Source organism: Strix uralensis, chromosome 5 (assembly GCF_047716275.1).
Source record: "Strix uralensis isolate ZFMK-TIS-50842 chromosome 5, bStrUra1, whole genome shotgun sequence".
NCBI lineage: Eukaryota > Metazoa > Chordata > Aves > Strigiformes > Strigidae > Strix > Strix uralensis.
The window spans coordinates 86,683,580-86,702,607 of NC_133976.1; the positions used below are offsets into that span (position 1 = coordinate 86,683,580).

The 19,028-nt window shown below is 49.2% G+C and overlaps 1 protein-coding gene across 1 annotated transcript; it reads left to right on the forward strand.

Moving 5' to 3' along the window:
- The first annotated feature begins 9,329 nt into the window (after window positions 1-9,329).
- LOC141944849 (polycystin family receptor for egg jelly-like) lies at window positions 9,330-17,295 on the forward strand. Its single transcript, XM_074872096.1, is given in 2 exon segments — window positions 9,330-17,231; window positions 17,234-17,295. Coding segments are annotated over 2 exon segments (7,947 nt in total). The 5' UTR covers window positions 9,330-9,346.
- Window positions 17,296-19,028: the final 1,733 nt, after the last annotated feature.

Sequence of the window (19,028 nt, forward strand, 5' to 3'; positions counted from 1 at the left end):
GCAAGGAAAGATTTTTGTGTTCAAGACCACCTTTACTCTGTAATACTTTTCAAATAAATTGCAAATAAATTGCAAATAAATAAATTATTTACCTCTAAGACTTTTTTAACATTCAACCCCTTAGTAGCGATTGTGCTCAGATTTTCTCCAGACTATTCTCCAGTCTAAGCCTGCCTTGGCGCAGCTTGAGGCCATTCCCTCTTGTCCTGGCGCTTGTTCCTTTGCTCAAGAGACTCATCCCCCCTCTCTGCACCCTCCTTTCAGGGAGTTGTAGAGGGCCACGAGGTCTCCCCTCAGCCTCCTCTTCTCCAGACTAAACCCCCCCAGTTCCCTCAGCCGCTCCCCATCACACCTGTGCTCCAGACCCTGCACCAGCTCCATTGCCCTTCTCTGGACACGCTCGAGTCATTCAATGGCCTTTTTGGAGTGAGGGGCCCAAAACTGGACCCAGTCATCGAGGTGCGGCCTCACCAGTGCCAAGTCCAGGGGTAAGATCCCTTCCCTGTCCCTGCTGGCCACGCTAGTGCTGATACAAGCCAGGATGCTGGTTAATGGTTGGACTGGATGATCTTCAAGGTCTTTTCCAACCAAGATGATTCTGTGATTCTGCAATGTCAGCCAACACTACTGCCAACTGTCACTTCCACCTGTGGTAGCTAAACCTCTTCACACTCCTTTAAATGGGATGACAGTGGACTTACCCCCTGGCGAACGTGTCCAACGCTGCTACGTGAAGCTTCTCCCGCTCAGTCAGTGGCTGAGCTTTTGAAAGCGTCATCATCGTCCTCATCGCACCATCCAGCTCCTTGTTGAGCCGCACTGAACTTCCAGTGCCAATCAGCTCCAAACCATTAGCAATGACGTGTCCCACTGCTACGGAAAACAGCATGTTACAAGCTCAGCTGTACAGCACGACATCCCTCTCTACATAAACACGAGGAGGGGTTGTTTATTTTAAACAAGACCAACTTGTAGTCACAGCGGTCCAGGACTCTCATAAGCCAAAAGTGCTTAGAGGCTTTTCACGACAGCCATTTAAAAAGAAATGAAAAGAAAAACCCCCCACAAAACCATCGCAGCCTGCTCTAGGTTCTGGAGAAGTTCTACAGAATTGTGTAAGCCACCACCTTCCCCTTAAGTGAGTTAAACACCAGGTACTGTCCAGCACTTTCCATGCTAAGAATTAAAGGTTATACTCACTAAAATTTGGATCCGCTGCTTTTAACTTGGAGAGACTTCCCTCAATGCCTCCAAGGCTCTCATCATTGGCCCAGGGTGCATACTGTAAGAGAGACAGAGGATTGAGAATCCCTGATGACATTGGGCTTCTCTTCATGCTCCCAGGCGTTTAAAACTCAAAAAGTAAGCAAGGCAAACGGCTAAAACACAAACTTTACATGCAGAGAGAGTTAGCGTAGTAGGAAAACAGAAAAACTGTTTTCTTTAAGGTAGTTTGGCCACCAGCAGAACTAATAACCATGGATTTCTATGTGGTTTATGTCAATTGGTTGATTTTCCAGTGTCAAGTAGGATGAGCACACCGCCTGAGGTTTTCCCCACCGCTGCAGCATCCGGCATCACCCTCTGCTACCAGGGTTTTCTGCTGCCGCTAACGGCTGAACCCCTGATTGTGAGGCTCTCCCAGCTGGTAAGAAATTTAAACACCAACTACAGCAAAGACTGTTTCACGCGTGAGTTCCTTCAAATCACGTTTTCTTACGCTTTTCGCTCATACCTGGGTCAGCACAGCGTCAAATAGTTTACAGGCTTCATTGCTAGTCGTGGACAGGACAAGTCCAGCATCCCGCCAGGCCTGCAAGACAAACAAATACAAACCCGTTCATTTTACACTCGCTTTCCAAACTGTGCCAACAGATTTTCAAACTGATGGTGTTCTGATATTTTCATCAACTGTAATTTTTTTTAAAAAAAAAAAAAGGCTGGAAGGACAATGTCAGCAGACACACAAACCCTTTGTGCAGTTGTAGGTACCTCTGAAGACTCGATTAGTTGGGGTTAGCAGTGGGAATAAAGAAGCAAAACTTACAAAGCGTATACAGAAGATCCTGATGGGTTACGCGTCTCATAATGAGAGACCCATTCTTAATTCATTACAACTCATCTTTGGGCTTAGTCCCTCTGCTGCAGACACACCACATGAGAGACATGGTAAAATAAAACCCTGGGTTTTTTATAAGTGAAATCAATACCTTAAGTAACTTGCAGGCCAAACAGCCTGGCAGAGCAAATCCACCAAGTCGCTGGAGTTAAGCCAACAAAGAATTTGGACCACAGGCTTGTACACAAGCCTTACAAAAAGGAAGAACATGGGCATTTGATAAAGCTGAAATGCAAACCACAATCAGGCTGCCGTGGTTTCTTAAGAAGCTACGTAACACTGACTGAGGTGCTACATCTCCTGGCTAGCTGCTGGAGAGTGAGAAGAGTTCATGAGGCAGATGTGCAGTTTACTTAATGGTGGAGTTAAGCTGCAGCAGCTACAGCACCCAGGCTCATGGTTGCCTTTGCGACTGCCCTCTTAAATAACTCGGGCAACAAAATGAAAAAAAACAATGCCTATTTCAAAATGCTTAATTTATTCATGTGGGCGTCTACAGCAAAAGGGCACGGCACCTCTAGTTGCTTGCAGGCTTCTCCCCGCCCCCAGGATGGCCACAAAGACTGTCATCTCACAAGCTGAGGTGCTTCCCTTGGCAACCTATTCAGATCTTTTTAATAACATTTGGGTTTATTTCTCCTAATCACTCTCCATTCAGCGTTCTGATACCGCACCCATCACAGACTCTAAGACTGTAATACAGCTTCTCAAGTTCTGCTGGTTTTGACTGGGATGCAGTTAATTTTTTTCCATATTAGATTGTATGGGACTATATTTTGGATTTGTGCTGGGAACAGCGTTGGTAACACGGGGATGTTTTGGTTATCGCTGGGCAGCGCTTACACAGAGCCAAGGCCTTTTCTGCTCCTCACAGCACCCGCCAGCGAGTGGCTGGGGGGGCACAAGGAGCTGGGAGGGGACACAGCCGGGACAGCTGACCCCAACTGACCCCAGGGACATCCCAGACCACAGGACATTGTGCTCAGCACGTAAAGCTGGGGGAAGGTGGAGGAAGGGGGGGATGTTGGGAGTGATGGCGTTTGTCCTCCCAAGTCACCGCTATGTGTGACGGAGCCCTGCTGTCCTGGGGATGGCCGAGCACCTGCCTGCGAGGGGGAGTGGTGGATGAATTCCTGATTTTGCTTTGCTTGCGTGCACAGCTTTTGCTTTCCTGATTAAACTGTCTTTATCTGAAACCACAAGTTTTCTCACTTTTACCCTTCTGATTCTCTCCCCCATCCCACCAGAGGAGGGGTGTGCAAGCAGCTGTGTGCTGCTTAGCTGCTGGCTGGGGTTAAACCACGACCCAAGCACAGCTTACATTCAGCACACCAAATACATTCCTGTTTAAGCATACACACAGTCGAGGAGCTGCCCCAATCAATTCAGCATAATTTTTATTCCAGTACACAGAACCTACAGGATAGACATAAAAAATGACCTGGGGCAAGGCAATTCAGACCCCTCCTAATGGAGGATTAGTCACACGGGTGCTGCAAGAATTCAGCTCGTCTTACTTTACACTTTAATATATTTCCTGGTTCTAATGACCCAACTGTCAAAAATTTTAAGTAACCAGGGAAAGACATCTTTGTTAATATATCCTAAAGCTTTCCCACTGTGATTGGATTAAAGGCTCACATTCCAGCAGCTCAAGCACTTGAGTGTTCAAATTACAAGCCTGAAAGGCTAGACCTGAATATAAAATTACAAATTTTCTTTACAATTCATACCATATCCAGAAACAGGGTAAAGAGAAAAGTCAAGAGGGTGGCAAGGTTAAGCCTGCTGCTTACAGGTTACCTTTCAAGTTGCCCTGTACACAGGCCAGGAACCACTTTCATTACCAGTCAGCAAAAACAAGCTCCGTTTGAAGCAGCTCTCTTTGCCGCCGCCCGTTTTGCACAACGGCTTGAGGTACTTGCCAAGTAGAAAATGTCATCCCATTCTGAGGAGATTTGTTAATGCTAAGATTCATAGGAATGAGAACATCTGTGCATAAACATCAGAAAAAAACCAGCAGAACTAGGGTTAGTAAAAAAAAAAAAAAAGGCCTGCATCCATCCCTAAGGACACTGCTGATCCAGTTGAGGTCCACGCTATTTCCATCCACTCTAGAAAGCCTCTGCTCTGCTACGGCTACAGCCCACGTAACTCACCACTCAGTGGAAAACCCCCTCCAGCAACAAGAGGATGGCAGCAAGGCTGCATCACATCACGTACGCCGCTACTCTTCCTGTTAGCGCAGCACGACAAGCGGCTGCAGGGAAGAACCACACCGTAATAGCTGCTGACTCCTAAGAGACCTAAAAGATCTGCTCCAAACCTAGTCTGTTGTTGTCAGCCAAGAACTAAAGAGCTGCTGGGAGCACAGAAAAGCCAGCACCTCTCATCCCCCGGGTCACACACAAGTGGTCCTGCCCAGACTTCTTGGGATGCTCATGTCTCACGGCTTGTCTGTGCTCAGGTTATCAGACTGTGACTAAAGAAAGCCATGAGAGAGGGAGGGTGAGTGGGTAAAAACCAGCCTGGGGAGTTTGTAAAACAGTTATCCCCTCCCCTTCTCACAGAGACTGCCTTTGAGTTGCACCAATTTCCCACAACCTTCCTCTCTAACTCCAGAAGACTCTTCTCTGCGATGCCTCCTGGAGGAGAGCGCCATGGCCTTGGCTCTTCTTACTGCTTCCTGGCAAGACCAAAGCCTTGACCTTTCTCCCGCTTTATGATAAGCGTTAGTCATGGGATCTGGTGACCGTTTAGTTGTATTTTTTTTTTTTCCCCTGCTAGAATCCCAGCTGGCTCTGAGAAATCTGCTCTTTTCGGGTTGCTATTAGCACATCCTCTTCTTACTCGAGTAGCAGCTCTCCAGAGCTCTGGTGCTTATGATGCTTTCAGAAAACCTTCAAGACTTCTTTTTTTACCTCTCCCTGCCTAATTAACCAAAAAACAGCAACAAAACGAGTGTCAGAGAGAATGAACTTCATTGGGAAGAAAGCAGGCAAATGACTAATCAGTAACTAGCTGCTGCAGACAGATTTTGAGCCCTTGGACTTGGGGCTGGTTTAGAGTTAAAAGAAGGCCTGACCTGCTTTTGAGGCCCACAGCAAGGGTAAGCGAGGGCCTGTGGGACCAGCCTGCGCTATGACTGAGACACAGCAACGTTCAGAGATGGGTTTTCTGCCCCAGTTGCAGGGAAGGGTGCAGCGACTCATCCCCATTTTCAGATCCTTAGCCCACCTGAAACCCACCCCCAGTGTAAGGCTACTGGGGGGAGTCGTGGTTTGAGCTCAGAGGGCAACTGAGCACCATGCACCGCTCACTCCCCCTTCCCCGCAGCGCTGAGAAGGGGAAAATAAGCAAAGATGCTGCTCACCCCCCGCTGCCTTGAGCCCCAGCGCTGAGAAGGGGGGAAGCAAAAGACCCCGGAATTTGAGATAAGGACAGGGAGGGATGACGTCATCCTTGCAGGCGCAGGCAAAACCCAGACTTGTTAGGGGAAGAAAAAAAAAGCAGAAACTTAATACAGACACTAGCAACAACAGTTAACAGACAGAGTAGGGCCATGAGAAGCATTACCACACCTTGAAAACACCTCCCCCCCACCCCTTCCTTCTTCCCGGGCTCAGCTTTGCTCCTGATATTGCGACCTCCTCCCGCAGGGGTGCAGGGGCAGGGAATGGGGGATGCGGTCAGCCCCATCGCTTCTTCCACCTCAGGGAGGGGGAAACTTCTGGTGTCCCTCTCCTGTCCCAGCGCGGGGCCCCTCTCACAGGAGACAGTCCCCACAAGCCAACTCCAACACGGGTCCCTCCCACGGGCATGTGGGTCACCCCCCATGCGTTGCAGTCCTCCCAGCACTGCACTACAACAGCGGGGGCTTCTTCCCACGGGGTCCCGGCCTTCTTCGGCCACAGTCACCTGTCTCAGTGTGGGCCACAGATCGGTCCCTGCCTCCGCAGACCCCCATGGGTGGCGGGGGGGATGGCCTTACTGTCTCTCCACGGGGTACAGGGGAGTCTCTGCTCCGATGAACCTCCACCCCCCTTCTCCTCCTTCCTTCCACTGACCTCGGTGTTCACACAGACATTCTCCTCACAACTCCTCCCCACAGCTCCCACCTCCCCTCTCAGCTTCCCCTTAAATAAGTTACAGCAGAGGCGCAGCTAATCGGCCCGGCCTTGGTGCAAAGTCGGGCTCGACCTGGAGCCAGGGGAGCTTCGAGAAGCTCTTCACAGGGGGGCACCGCTGTAGCCCCCTCCCCTGCTACCAAAAAGCCCCGCCACTCGCTCAGCCCGGGACAGGGGGCAAAGGGGGATGAGCCCCAACAGACTCCTCACCACACCGGGGCCGGCTCTCCGCGCCCTTCCGGCAGCTTCACCCGCCCTGCCCCGCCCCGGCTCGGCTCCCCTCAGCAGCCCCCTCCCAGCCCGGCTTTCGGGCGGACCCGGGGCTCCCTGAGCGCCGGACAGAAGCGGGGCGCCTCACCCTCCCCGTCCGCTCCGTCTCAGACCAGCCCTCACCTTGCAGTCCCTCAGCGGCGCCATGATCCCCCACAGCCGCCCCGCTGCCCTCGGCCGGCGGCTCCACACCGACCGCCGCTGCAGGGGGAGGAACCGGGGGCGGGGACACGCCCCCTCCCGCGGTGGGCATGGCCGAGCCCGGAGTGGGCGTGGCCGGGGAGACGACGGGCAGGGGGCGGTGGGTGGCGCCGGAGTGACGGTGGGCGTGGTCAGATTGGCTGTGGGCATGGTCAGGGCCGCAGTGGGTGGGGCCGGATGGGCGCCGAGCTCACCCACGCGTTGCCCCGCGTTACCCTGTGTTACCCCGCGTTGCCCCTCGTTACCACTGTTACCTCACGTTGCCCCGCGTTACCCCGAGTTACACCGCGTTACCCCGCGTTACTCCACATCACTCTGCCACCGAGGCGAGCGCAGCCCCGACGCAGACACGTTTTACGCAGATTATTTGCTCCAAAGACGTTGTTTCTTGTGTCTTTAGGTACATCCCCACCTGCCCTGCTTCTGAGGGTAAGTGCCTTGCTTCCACCCGTGATGGGGCGGAGGATGACAAGTCCTTGGCTGGGAGACACCCCAGCTGCCGCCCGCCTCTTACAGGAGTTCACCACACTGGGTATCTCTAGGCTCGCTTTACTAACAGCTCCGAGTTGGGCCACCACCTCTGTGAGTGGCCACAGCTGACAAAAAGCGCCCTCTCTATAGAGGATATATAGCAACATAGTGTATCAAAACAGACTTCTTTGGAAAAAACAAATCTTGTAAATAATTTTTCAACATTTGAGAAAATATTGTTGGAGAACTAGTGAATCCTTGTGGTAACCGGGTCCAAGTTAACTGCTTCCCTTGCCACGTGAAGGCAAACATTGATTGGCTTTCTTCCGCAACTGGAATGCTAAAGAAAGCTCCTGTAACATCAAGCACCGTGAAATACTGTGCCCAGACTGCAAGCTGTGCTAAAATCAGACCAGGATCTGGGACCACAGGATGTGAAGCAATTACATGTTCATTTACAGCTCCTGAATCTTGCACAGATCTATATTCAGGATCTCCATCTTTATCTACTTTATGTTTACTAACCGGTAAAACTGGAGTATTATAAGGACTATGACATTCCTGCAAAATTCTTTTTCCTAAAAAATGTACAATTTGGTTTTTTATACTGGGAATGGCCTCATTTATAATTGGATATTGCCAAATTGGAGGAGGAGTCCCTCCTTTTGTTTTTATCACACTTGGCTCAGCCGATTTTAACCATCCCACTTCATCTCCCGATGTGCTTCAAAGCGCTCTGGGAATTGCAGCCAATTCAAACTGTGTATCATTCAAATCATTTTGGTTTTGACCTCCCAATTCAATTCTTTTTGAGCCCATTAAAATCAACTGAATCCCTGCTGGAGCCAAGGAGATAAACGTACCAAATTCCTGCAAAAGGTCTCGTCAAAGGGGTAGATAAATATCTTCTCTCTTCCCCTACTACTGCCCGTACTATCATTCGAAATCTGGGGAACTTCAAAATTCAGTACAGGCCCAAAAGGCAAGTAGGGGAATTGGGAGAGATCACAAATTGACCCCAAACCAATTTCTTATCCAAAATGATACCGTTCACCTTTGCAGAAATCTGAGCGTGCTCCTCTACCTGGAGTCCAACGGGTCCCCTTGTTCTTTCAGTTCCCAGAGAAGACGAGTATCACTTCTTTCACTGGGAGTGAGGCCGAGGAGGTCTGGCAGGTGGAGATCCTCCTTGCTACAGCCAACAACCCCATTTCTCTTTCTCTCTCTTTTTGCTCTCGCTTTTTCTCAAGTTTTAACTTTTCTTCTTGCTGCTTTTGCTTTCATCTCTCCCGTCAAAAGCAAAAGCAGCAATGCTCAAGACTTTACCTAATGTTTTACCTTGCCAGCCTGGCATGAGTTTCTACAAAAACACTAATAGCTAGTGGCTCTTGGAAATTGTCACGGGTCATACCCCCATCATTAAAGTGGCCTTCAGTCGGCCCTAGTAATCACCCGCGTGCTCGTCGGATCTTTGTCTGCATTCCAAAGCTTTTGTCCAATTAGTTACTCTCTTACCTTTTTGGAAAATCTTTTCCCTTGTCTCTGCCTGAAATAGTTCTCCTAATAAAGTTTTCATATCATTCCAATCAGGGGTGTAAACAGTGACAATTCCCAACAACAGCTGAGCGCATTTTGCAGCATCAGCTCGTCAGCGAGGCGTTTTTGCCTGCCAAGCTACTAAATCCCCTTGCTTCCAAGGTTCATGTCCCATCACTCCTGTTACCGGAGAGACGTCGGTGCCTGCACCAGGGCCCGCTCTAGGGTTTGGGCTGGAATCCAAACGCATTGGATACATGCCAGTACTTCTAAAAGGGAATTCGGTTTCTTCAGCTTCAGGAGCTGAAGGAAGTAAACTCCCTTTAGCTTTTATCAAAGAGGTTTTCTTTCTTTGTTGACCTCTATTATACCAAATATACCAATAATCAATAATCTTGCCTAGCTTTGCATTACCTAGCTTTTCTAAGTTGCTTAAACTGTCAATATTGTTCCTAGAGCACCTGTGCTCTATTAATTAAACCTATAAACCAGTATCTATTTATTAATTATTCCTGCTAATAATACTATCCTAAGAGAAAAGAGTTTTCTAAAGCTTGTTCCTTTTACACCACCAACAGGCTGCACCCCGGTAGCTGCTCTCCCTCCTTCACCTCATACCGCAATGACACTGCTCCGTCTTCTCGTCCTTCTGCTGCTGGGCATCTGGTCCTGGGGCTCGGCGGCCCCCTTGCCCCGTCTCTGGCCACCACCCCTGCTAGTCACCTGCTCGGGCCCTCACGGGCAAGTCTCTCAACAGCGGGACAGCGAGCGCTGGGTCTCGTGCCTGTGGAACAGCACCATGAACCTGCGTTACCAGCCCGCCCCGGGCATGAGAGCAGAGCCAGAGGGGAAAGACGGTCGGCTGCCACCCCCACCTCGCTGCTTCTGGTCCTTGAACTCGACTCAGGTGACAAACACCTCGCGCTGGTCGGGCCAGGTGACGCTGCAGACAGGCCTCCTGCCAGGAAGCGCTCCTCCACCCGGGGCCTCCATCCTCCTCACCGTGCGATGCTCGTCAGCTTCCTGCGCTGCACCCGAGTGCTTCCACCACGACATCACCGTGGAGATGTGCGGGCAGGAGATGAGGCTGTTCGTGCTTTGGCCGCAGACGCGCCTGATCCCCGCGCGGCAGCCGGTGGAGCTGGGCTGGTGTGCGCGCCTCAAGAGCGCCAGCTGGAAGTACCGCTTCAGCAGCCAGGGAGGCAGCCCCTCTACCCTCCTCCTTCCCAGCAGCGAGCACCAAGACCCGCTGCCACCGACCGTCTACCCAACAGCCGAGCTGCGACAGACCTGCGCCACCTACTACAGCTACCGCTTGACCGTGCGCTACAGGCACCACGGGCTCCACGTTGCCTCGGTCAGCATCGAGCAGATGCCTCAGATCAGCCTCAACCTCTCTCTCAAGGTAGAGCGTGACTTGCTGCATGTCCTCAGCATCGGCTCCAAGCTCCTTAGCGTTCCTCAGCAGCCCCTCGGCCTCTCCTGGAGGCTTCAGCCCCTCTCCCCGAGGACACTGGCCTACAGACTGGTGGACACGCAGGCCATAGGAGGTTGGCTCCGTTCCTACGGTTCCTTTACGCTGCAGAGCAACTTCTGTGCCGTTCTCACGCCTCAGAGCCTGGGTGAGATGGTGGTGGCCAGCATCTACTTCCACGTTGATGGAAAGAGGGTCAAGGAATCGACGGGAGAACTACATCTACTCAACGGTACCCTGACCCTAACGGCAGGCAGAGAACCTCCCATCCACGTCAACCTTCACCCAGGGAACACCAACAGCAGCACTTACACTTTCAAGTACAACCACGGAACGCTTTACACAACCGAAGAAAACGAAACCTCCATTTCCACAGATGGCCCTCACACGCGCACTGTGTTCTACCGACACAAGGAGCTCTCCTACTTACTCTCCGTAGAGTTTGTGGCCTTCCAGTGGTACAAGTTCAATATGTACCTTTACATCAATCAGAAGAGGACTCCAGCAAAAAGAGACCTTGAAGTCCACGTCTTCACCGGCAGCCGTCCTTCCTTTCTGCAAGGCTTCACCTACTTAGTGTGGTTTATCCCTGCACAACATCCGATGCTACAGTGCGCGTGGACCTTCCACCTGCAGCTTTTTGGACCGCAAAAAGACCGCCTCCTCCAGAACAGCACGTACACATACAACGACCACGTAAGAAACGCCACGCGTTTTGTCCGTCGCTCTGCTTTACCCTTTGATCCAGAGAAATACACGGGCTTTGTGGCAAAAGTGAACTGTAGCGGAAGTGCACGTACACCGGCTCTTTTAAGAGTCACAGTTAACAACTACACCGCAAAAAACATAGAAGCACAGGTGGCTTGCCGGAAGGAAGCCTGTTACATACACAGTGTGCGCATTCGGAGGCCTGCTCTTCATACCTCCGTCCTGCGCCGGAAAAAGGGGGCATCTTTTTTCCTCTTTGCCGACGTGCGACAATGCTGCAACGTTGGTATATCTATCAAACCCTTGTGGCGAATCTATTCTGTTAAGGACACAGAAACTATTCCGGACTGGACAAACCCAATCAACTCTTCTGGGATGTATGGTGTAGATATGATACACTTAACCGTTCCCAGTTTTACTTTAGATTACGGGCTGTATCTGTTTAATTTCACTGTTGCGATAACCCCGATTAGGACCTCAATAGTCCTCAGGGGCACAGATAAAATTTACGTTCAGATCGAGAGAAACGACCTAGTGGCAAATATTGTGGGAGGCACGTTCCGCACAGTGGGTTTTTCTGATAATTGGACTCTTGATGGCTCCGCGTCCTACGATCCTGACTCACAGGAAGGACTAAAGGGAATCACATTTACTTGGTACTGTACTAAAGAGGTGTCAGACTATGAAAACATGCAAGTCAGCCCGGGAAAGAGATGCCATCCGGCCCAGAGGGATTTGAAATGGCTAACACCCTCCGGTCCAGTTCAAGCAATGCCACCAGAATCCCTCCCAGGAAACAGCGTATACTACTTTCGTCTAGAGATCCAAAAGGATACAAGGAGGAGCTACGCTGACCAAACTGTAGATGTGCGGCCTGGCTCCCCACTCCTCCTGAACGTGGTATGCCTTGAAAACTGTGGTAGCACTCTAATTCCAACAGAGAGATTTATCTTGTCTGGAAAATGCCTAAACTGTAGAACAACCAGCCAGCCAGTCTACTACTGGTCTCTTTTTTCAGAAAACTCTACAGAAGTTAGCTTTGACTGGTCTTCCAGAACCTCAACGGGGAGGTCTGGGGCTTACCTGTCTATAAATGCTCTGACATTTACAAAGACTGAACATCGATCCTACGTTCTCCTGTTAAAAGTAACTACCTGGGACGGGAGGTCCTCGGTCTACAGACACGCGTTTAAGGTGAATTCTCCTCCTAGGGCTGGCAAGTGTGCCATCAACCCACGCTGGGGTACAGCCTTTCTGACAAAATTTGTTGTTCACTGCAGTGGATTTTCTGACAGCAATTTACCTCTGACGTATAAAGTGATTGTAGCTTCCAACGTACCCCAAACGACCAAAATAACTTCTGTGGAGGAAAACACGTTTGGGACGATTCTGTACTTTGGTTATGAGCCCAGAACTCCTCCGTCTTTTCTCCCAGTCGGAGTGCCCTCTCAGAAGTACACCTTGAAGCTTTACGTCCAAGTCCATAATTCCCTTGGGGCGTTTACCCAAGTGAATTTATACGCCCGCGTGCAGAACCCAGTTAACAGCCAGCCACCAGCTGTTGTGTTTCACGAACTGCTGGCCTCAGTGAGCGGCTTAAGCGCGCCGATGACATCTTATCTCCAGACTGGAAATTATTTTAGCGCGGGTTATTTGGCTTATGTGGCGGCCTCAGTCTTAAACCATATTAAAGTCACACCAACTCTCCAGCTCCCGAAGGCTCAGTTTCGGGAAAGCCTCATTGAAACAGTCCTGAATATTTCAGTTGAGAGCACAATGGACATCAACCAAGTAGTCGCTTCTCTTTCTCAAGTCACAGAGGAAGCTGACGAAGTGACCGTCAGATCGCAAGACCTCGCCATTAGGAAACTGTCAGAAGTAACGGGAACGCTGAAGGTACAGAGGAACGAGAGCCACTGGTCTGAGGAAGCAGAAATTCAAAGCAGTGGAATACTAAGAGGCTTGTCCAACATCCTGAGAGCTGCTCTTCTGCGCCACAGGAATGTCAACGTCAACGGAGTTCAACAAGTCTTCTCCATCATGGAAAATTTAATGGAGATCGTTTTCCAGGGCAAAGTCCCTGGCGAAACAGAAACTCTAATGGAAACAAAACACTGGAATATCACTCTGACGAAAGATGAAGCCTGGAACATTGCAAATGCTTTCTCTACCAGAAACACCTGCAGAAATTGCTTTTATCCCTCACTGAAAAAACGAAATTATCCTGGATTGCCCCAGGATGCTGTGATTTCCACTGCCGTTTTTGAGTTTGAGGAGAACCCCTTCCCTTGGTTAGGTTACGCATCAGAAATTGCAACAACGGTCTTGGGGTTCAAAATGGCAGAGACCAAGGCTAACGGGCATCTACTAGGGATCGTGCCTGAAGGAGCAGAGATTACTGTTGCTAGGAAAGATAAGGAATCTTCAACTTTTCAGCTAGCAATGGGACCCGATAAAACGCAAGCTTACACAACTGGAGGATTTAGTTTTGAAGTCAACAGAAACAGCAGGAGCATCTACATCCAGATCCTGACAAAATTAAAAGCTACTTTCAAGGTGCTAGTATTCACAGGCGCCAATGTCACGCATGCTCCTCCCATAGCCTCATTTTCTGCTTTTCACAACATGCCAACAGCTGCAAGCAAAAATGAGACAGCTAGCGCTGACTGTAACATTGAGGGCCCCTATATTATCTGTCTCCCAGAGTCACTGCTGACAGCCACAGCTCAAGGAAGTGGCACAGACACTCACAACATCTCCGTTGTCTTGCTGACGCCCTACGTCGTAAGGTACCAAACCCAGAGACTCGTGAGAATACACATTTTTAGCGATCAGTGCTTATTTCTGGATGGGATTCGAAGCCTGTGGAGAGAAGACACGTGCAGGCTTGGCTCCTTGACCAACTGGCAGAGGGTCCACTGTGTCTGCAATGTGAAGCGGAGTCGCAGGCGTCTGTCCGTCCATGCCGCGTCAAGTGCGTCCACGTTCAACATCAAGTTCCTGGCAGCCAAAGTACTAGTTCCCCCCAACACATTAGACCTGGGAGAAACCCTGATAGCAGAAATACCTAAAAACCCAGTGACCCTCTTAACAGTGCTCTTTATTTTTGCCGCCTACTTTCTTTTGTCCTTCTGGGCCGTGAGAAAAGACAGGGCTGACAGAAGCAGGAAAAACATTATAGTTCTGCCAGACAACGACCCCTTTGATAAAGTGAGCTTTTTGGTCACTTTACACACAGGCAGTCGCTGGGGAGCTGGGACCAAAGCAGATGTCTTTCTTCAGCTCATCGGCCAGAACGGCACGAGTGACGTCCATTGTTTACGGCACCCGCATTTTTCACCTTTCCAGCAAGGAAGCGTCAATTGCTTTCTGTTAACTACTAAGAAGGACTTGGGAGACATTTGTTCCTTCAGGGTCTGGCACAATAACAAGGGCCCATCTCCAAGCTGGTTCTTAAGCAGAGCCAAAGTTGAGAACGTGACCACCAGGACGACCTGGTTCTTCATCTGCAGGAAATGGCTTTCTCTCGACAAGGGCGATCACCTACTAGAAAGGACATTTTCCGTCACAAACCCCAAGACACCTCTGCCCACAATCGACTGTTTTTTGATTAAACTTGCCAACAGCCTGACAGAGAGCCATCCGTGGTTCTCAATTTATGCTCACGTTCTCACTGGCACTTCCAGCAGGCTCCAAAGGTTGTCTCTGTATTTAGCAGTATTATTAATAGACTTGCTTGTTAACATTATGTTCTTTAACACTGACAAGGATGAAGAATCTCCAGTACACTTGAGGTATCTGAGATCAATAGCACTAGGAATTGAATGTGCTCTGATTACCATGCCTGTGGAAATAATTCTAACTGCCTTATTTAAGTACTCCCAGAAGAAGCCTTCTCCTCGTGACGTGGCTCAGACAGACCCAAAGGTAAATGCACCTCTCCAGGCTGGAAATCTTAAGAACTTGAAGGAACGTCTGCAAAAATTGTACCTTTCAGAAACTTCAGCGCAACCAAGGAATATTACTCCCTTGGAGAACCTTCCTGGTCCCAGCAGCTCACAGAGCCCGCCATGTTCCAGAAAGACAACGAGCAAGGGAGCTCCCCAAAACTGGAGTAATTGCGCCATTTCTGAAAGCGATGCGAATGTAATAGGAACAGAGGCGCAGACGACAGCCGTGAATTCCCCTCCAGTGGCTAAGGCCTGCCAGAGAAGGCTGCAATCAAATGCCAATATCCGTAATAATTACGCAGAAGAAAGGGGCAACTTTCAGGAAAAAAGGAAACCACTAAGCATTGGCTCCGCGCCCTTTCCCAAGAGACTGCACGTAGTTTTTCGGAGGTGGTGCTTCTATATCGCATGGGCACTAGTTCCAGCTGTCACGGGGCTATCATCATTTTTCATTGTGTCATATGGTTTGTCTTATGGCTATCAGACTTCAAGAGAGTGGCTTTTAGCATCTGCAACCTCCTTTATTGAGAAAGTGTTTCTCTTTTCAATTCTAAAAGCCATTTTGTTCTCAGCTATGCGTACAATTCATCCAAAAACCTGTGAAAACATCCCATGGTTAACTCTGGAAGAGTATTCTGAGACTAAGTTGGATAAAGAAATGAGGAGCGAAGATGAAATAAGAGAGGTGCGCTCAAAACTTCCTGAAGTCAGGGGCAGCAAGCAGTATAAGCCTTTAGAAGCTGATGAAATTGCAAACATCTTGAAAAGGGCAAAAATTAAAGCCAAGGCATTTACTTTCACAAAAGGTTTCATCAGCCACCTTGTCTTTTTGATACTGCTATTAAATTTTGCCTATTCCACTGAGAACGCCAACAGTTTCCACTACAACCGATTCATCCATAACCAATTCTCTCCACGACTCTCTGAGGTACTTAAGCTGGAACATATCTACGTGTGGGTGAAAGACTTATTCTTGCCTTTGGTCCACAACGAAATGCAGCCAGCCTTCCTTCCCGAGAGCCGCTCCAAAATCATTGGTTTGCCTAGGATGAGGCAAGTGCGGGCTAAAAACACTGAGAAAAAATGTTTCCATCCTCACAGCTTCGTCAATAACTTTGTGATCAGTAAAAGCCACTGTCTTCACAAATATGGCAGGGACATCCCAGAGAAAGGTGACTATGCTGGCACCTGGACAAAGGTTGCCAACCAGTCTCTTTCCAAGGAGGCCAGCAGTTACGGAGGGTTCACCTACCACCAAAACAGAACTCCGTGGACATATTATTTACATGGAGATTTGCACACGTATGGCCCAGAAGGATACGTGTTTTACTTTTTCCCTGAAGAAGGAAGACCTAATTCTACGACAAGGCTGGACACTCTCCAACAGAGCAACTGGCTTGATGAGAACACGTGGGCTGTGATCATTGAACTGACTACATTTAACTCAGATGCAGGCCTCTTTTGCACCCTCTCAGTCATATTTGAAATGTCTCCTTTTGGGATGATAAAGCCAAGTTTGTCTGTGCACTCCTTTGCACTCCCCATCTTTCATCAGCAAACTAAAGCTCAAATGTTTGTGGCTGGAATTGTTCTTGCCTTCCTGTTCGTTTACATCGCAGATGAGCTTCTCACCATAGGCCGAGAAAAAAAAGATTACATCAAAAAAATTTCCAACATAATCAACTTTGGCTTAAAATCAGCATTCCTCCTTTCTGTTTTTTTACAGATCATAAAGTTTAAGGTGGGAGACGATATAGTGAAGTTTTACTTACTTCACCCAAATACTTTCATTAATTTTCATGCAATTTCTCATTTAGATCAGATTTTAAGGAATACGACAGGCTTTTTAGCATTTCTTGTAGTTTTGAAAACTCTGACATACGCTCAGTTCTTTTATGATGTGCGCCTGGCACACAGATCCATCCTGGCAGCCCTTCCCAGACTCTCCTCAATGGCCCTCGTGGCGGCGGTGTACTTTTTTGCATTTACAGCTTTTGGCTACCTCGTGTTCGGGCAGCATGAATGGAATTACAATAACATGATTCACTCAGCTCAGACCATATTTTCTTACTGTGTCTCAGCGTTCAGAGATACTGCATTTCCATCCGACAGGTTGTTGGGTGGCCTGTTCCTGGCTTCTTTCATGTTTGTGATGATCTGTGTCTTGATCAATCTCTTCCAAACTGTTATTATGTCTACCTATGGAGAGGTGAAACAACCCGTATACGAACAACCATCTGAAGAAGCGCAAGTGGCTACTTTTGTATTGCAAAGGCTCAGAAGGATATTTTACCTTCTGATCTGTAAAACAACCAAACCCAGTGAGACTGATCTATTTTACAGTGTACTTTACGGGCAGCCTGAGAAAAGACATCAGCACATTTAGGGCTCAAAACCAGCAAAATAGATGGAAGAAAAAAGGTTTATCTTGTCATATGAGCAAGGAAAGATTTTTGTGTTCAAGACCACCTTTACTCTGTAATACTTTTCAAATAAATTTCAAATAAATTGCAAATAAATAAATTATTTACCTCTAAGACTTTTTTAACATTCAACCCCTTCGTAGTGATTGTGCTCAGATTTTCTCCAGACGATCCTCCAGTCTAAGCCTGCCCTGGCACAGCTTGAGGCCATTCCCCCTTGTCCTGGCGCTTGTTCCTTGGCTCAAGAGACTCATCCCCCCTCTCTGCACCCTCCTTTCAGGGAGTTGTAGAGGGCCATGAGGTCTCCCCTCAGCCTCCTCTTCTCCAGACTAAACCCCCCCAGTTCCCTCAGCCGCTCCCCATCACACCTGTGCTCCAGACCCTGCACCAGCTCCGTTGCCCTTCTCTGGACACGCTCGAGTCATTCAATGGCCTTTTTGGAGTGAGGGGCCCAAAACTGGACCCAGTCATCGAGGGGCGGCCTCACCAGTGCCGAGCACAGGGGTAAGATCCCTTCCCCATCCCTGCTGGCCACGCTATTGTTGATACAAGCCAGGATACCATTGGCCTTCTTGGCCACCTGGGCACACTGCTCGCTCATGTTCAGCCGGCTGTCAATCAATAACCCCCAGGTCCCTCTCTGACTGGCAGATCTCCAGCCACTCCTCCCCAAGCCTGTAGTGCTGCTGGGGGTTGTTGTGGCCCAGGGGCAGAACCCATCATTTGGCCTTATTGAAACTCCTCCAGTTGGCCTCAGCCCATCGCTCCAGCCTGTCCAGGTCTCTCTGTAGAGCCTCCCTACCCTCGAGCAGATCAACACTCCCACCCAACTTGGTGTCATCTGCAAACTTACTGAGGGTGCACTCGATCCCCTCATCTAGATCATCAATAAAGATGTTAAACAGGAATGGCCCCAAAACCGAGCCCTAGGGGACACCACTCGTGACCGGCCGCCAACTGGATTTAATTCCATTCACTACAAGTCTTTGGGCCTGGCCATCCAGCCAGTTCTTTACACAGCGAAGCATGTGCCCATCCAAGCCATGAAATCCTTCCTACTCAGAGTATAACAAATAAAAAATAGATAGAATGAGTTAGCAGGGTGCAGCCCAGCAATTAAAAATAACCATGAAATCCTTCCTACTCAGAGCATAAGGAATAAAAAATAGATAGAATGAGTTAGCAGGGTGCAGCCCAGCAATTAAAAATAATCCTTCACAACACTGCATTGCATTTGTACGCAGAAGACTTTGTTAGAGTGTCCCTTTGGCAGACATTAACCGTCAACTATAAAATCCTGTTTTATACCCTGGAGGGAGGGGGGGGATTAGAAGACTTCAGTATTGTAAAACTGTACCTGCACACTCGTCACCAGGTGACCTCCTGGAAGGGAAGACTGTCCAAGACGATTGGGAAGACTGGTCAACTGGGTCAAAACCCCTATTTCTTATTCATAAAACTGGGGGCATCCTCCAGGCAGTTCACTTTGAATACAAACAGAACACCGATTATGGTTTCTTTTTTAAACCTCATGCTCTTCACAATGCATTTATAGGGACAATATGGGGACATTATGGGGATATTATGGGGACAATATGGGGACATTATGGGGATAATATGGGCACAAATCCCCACAATGAGTTTATGGGGGGGGCGTTACAGCTGATGGGATGGTGTCACCCATCGGCCCTCAGGCGCGGCCTGGCACGAAGCCAAAACCCACCTTCCTACCTCGAACTCCAGCGACTT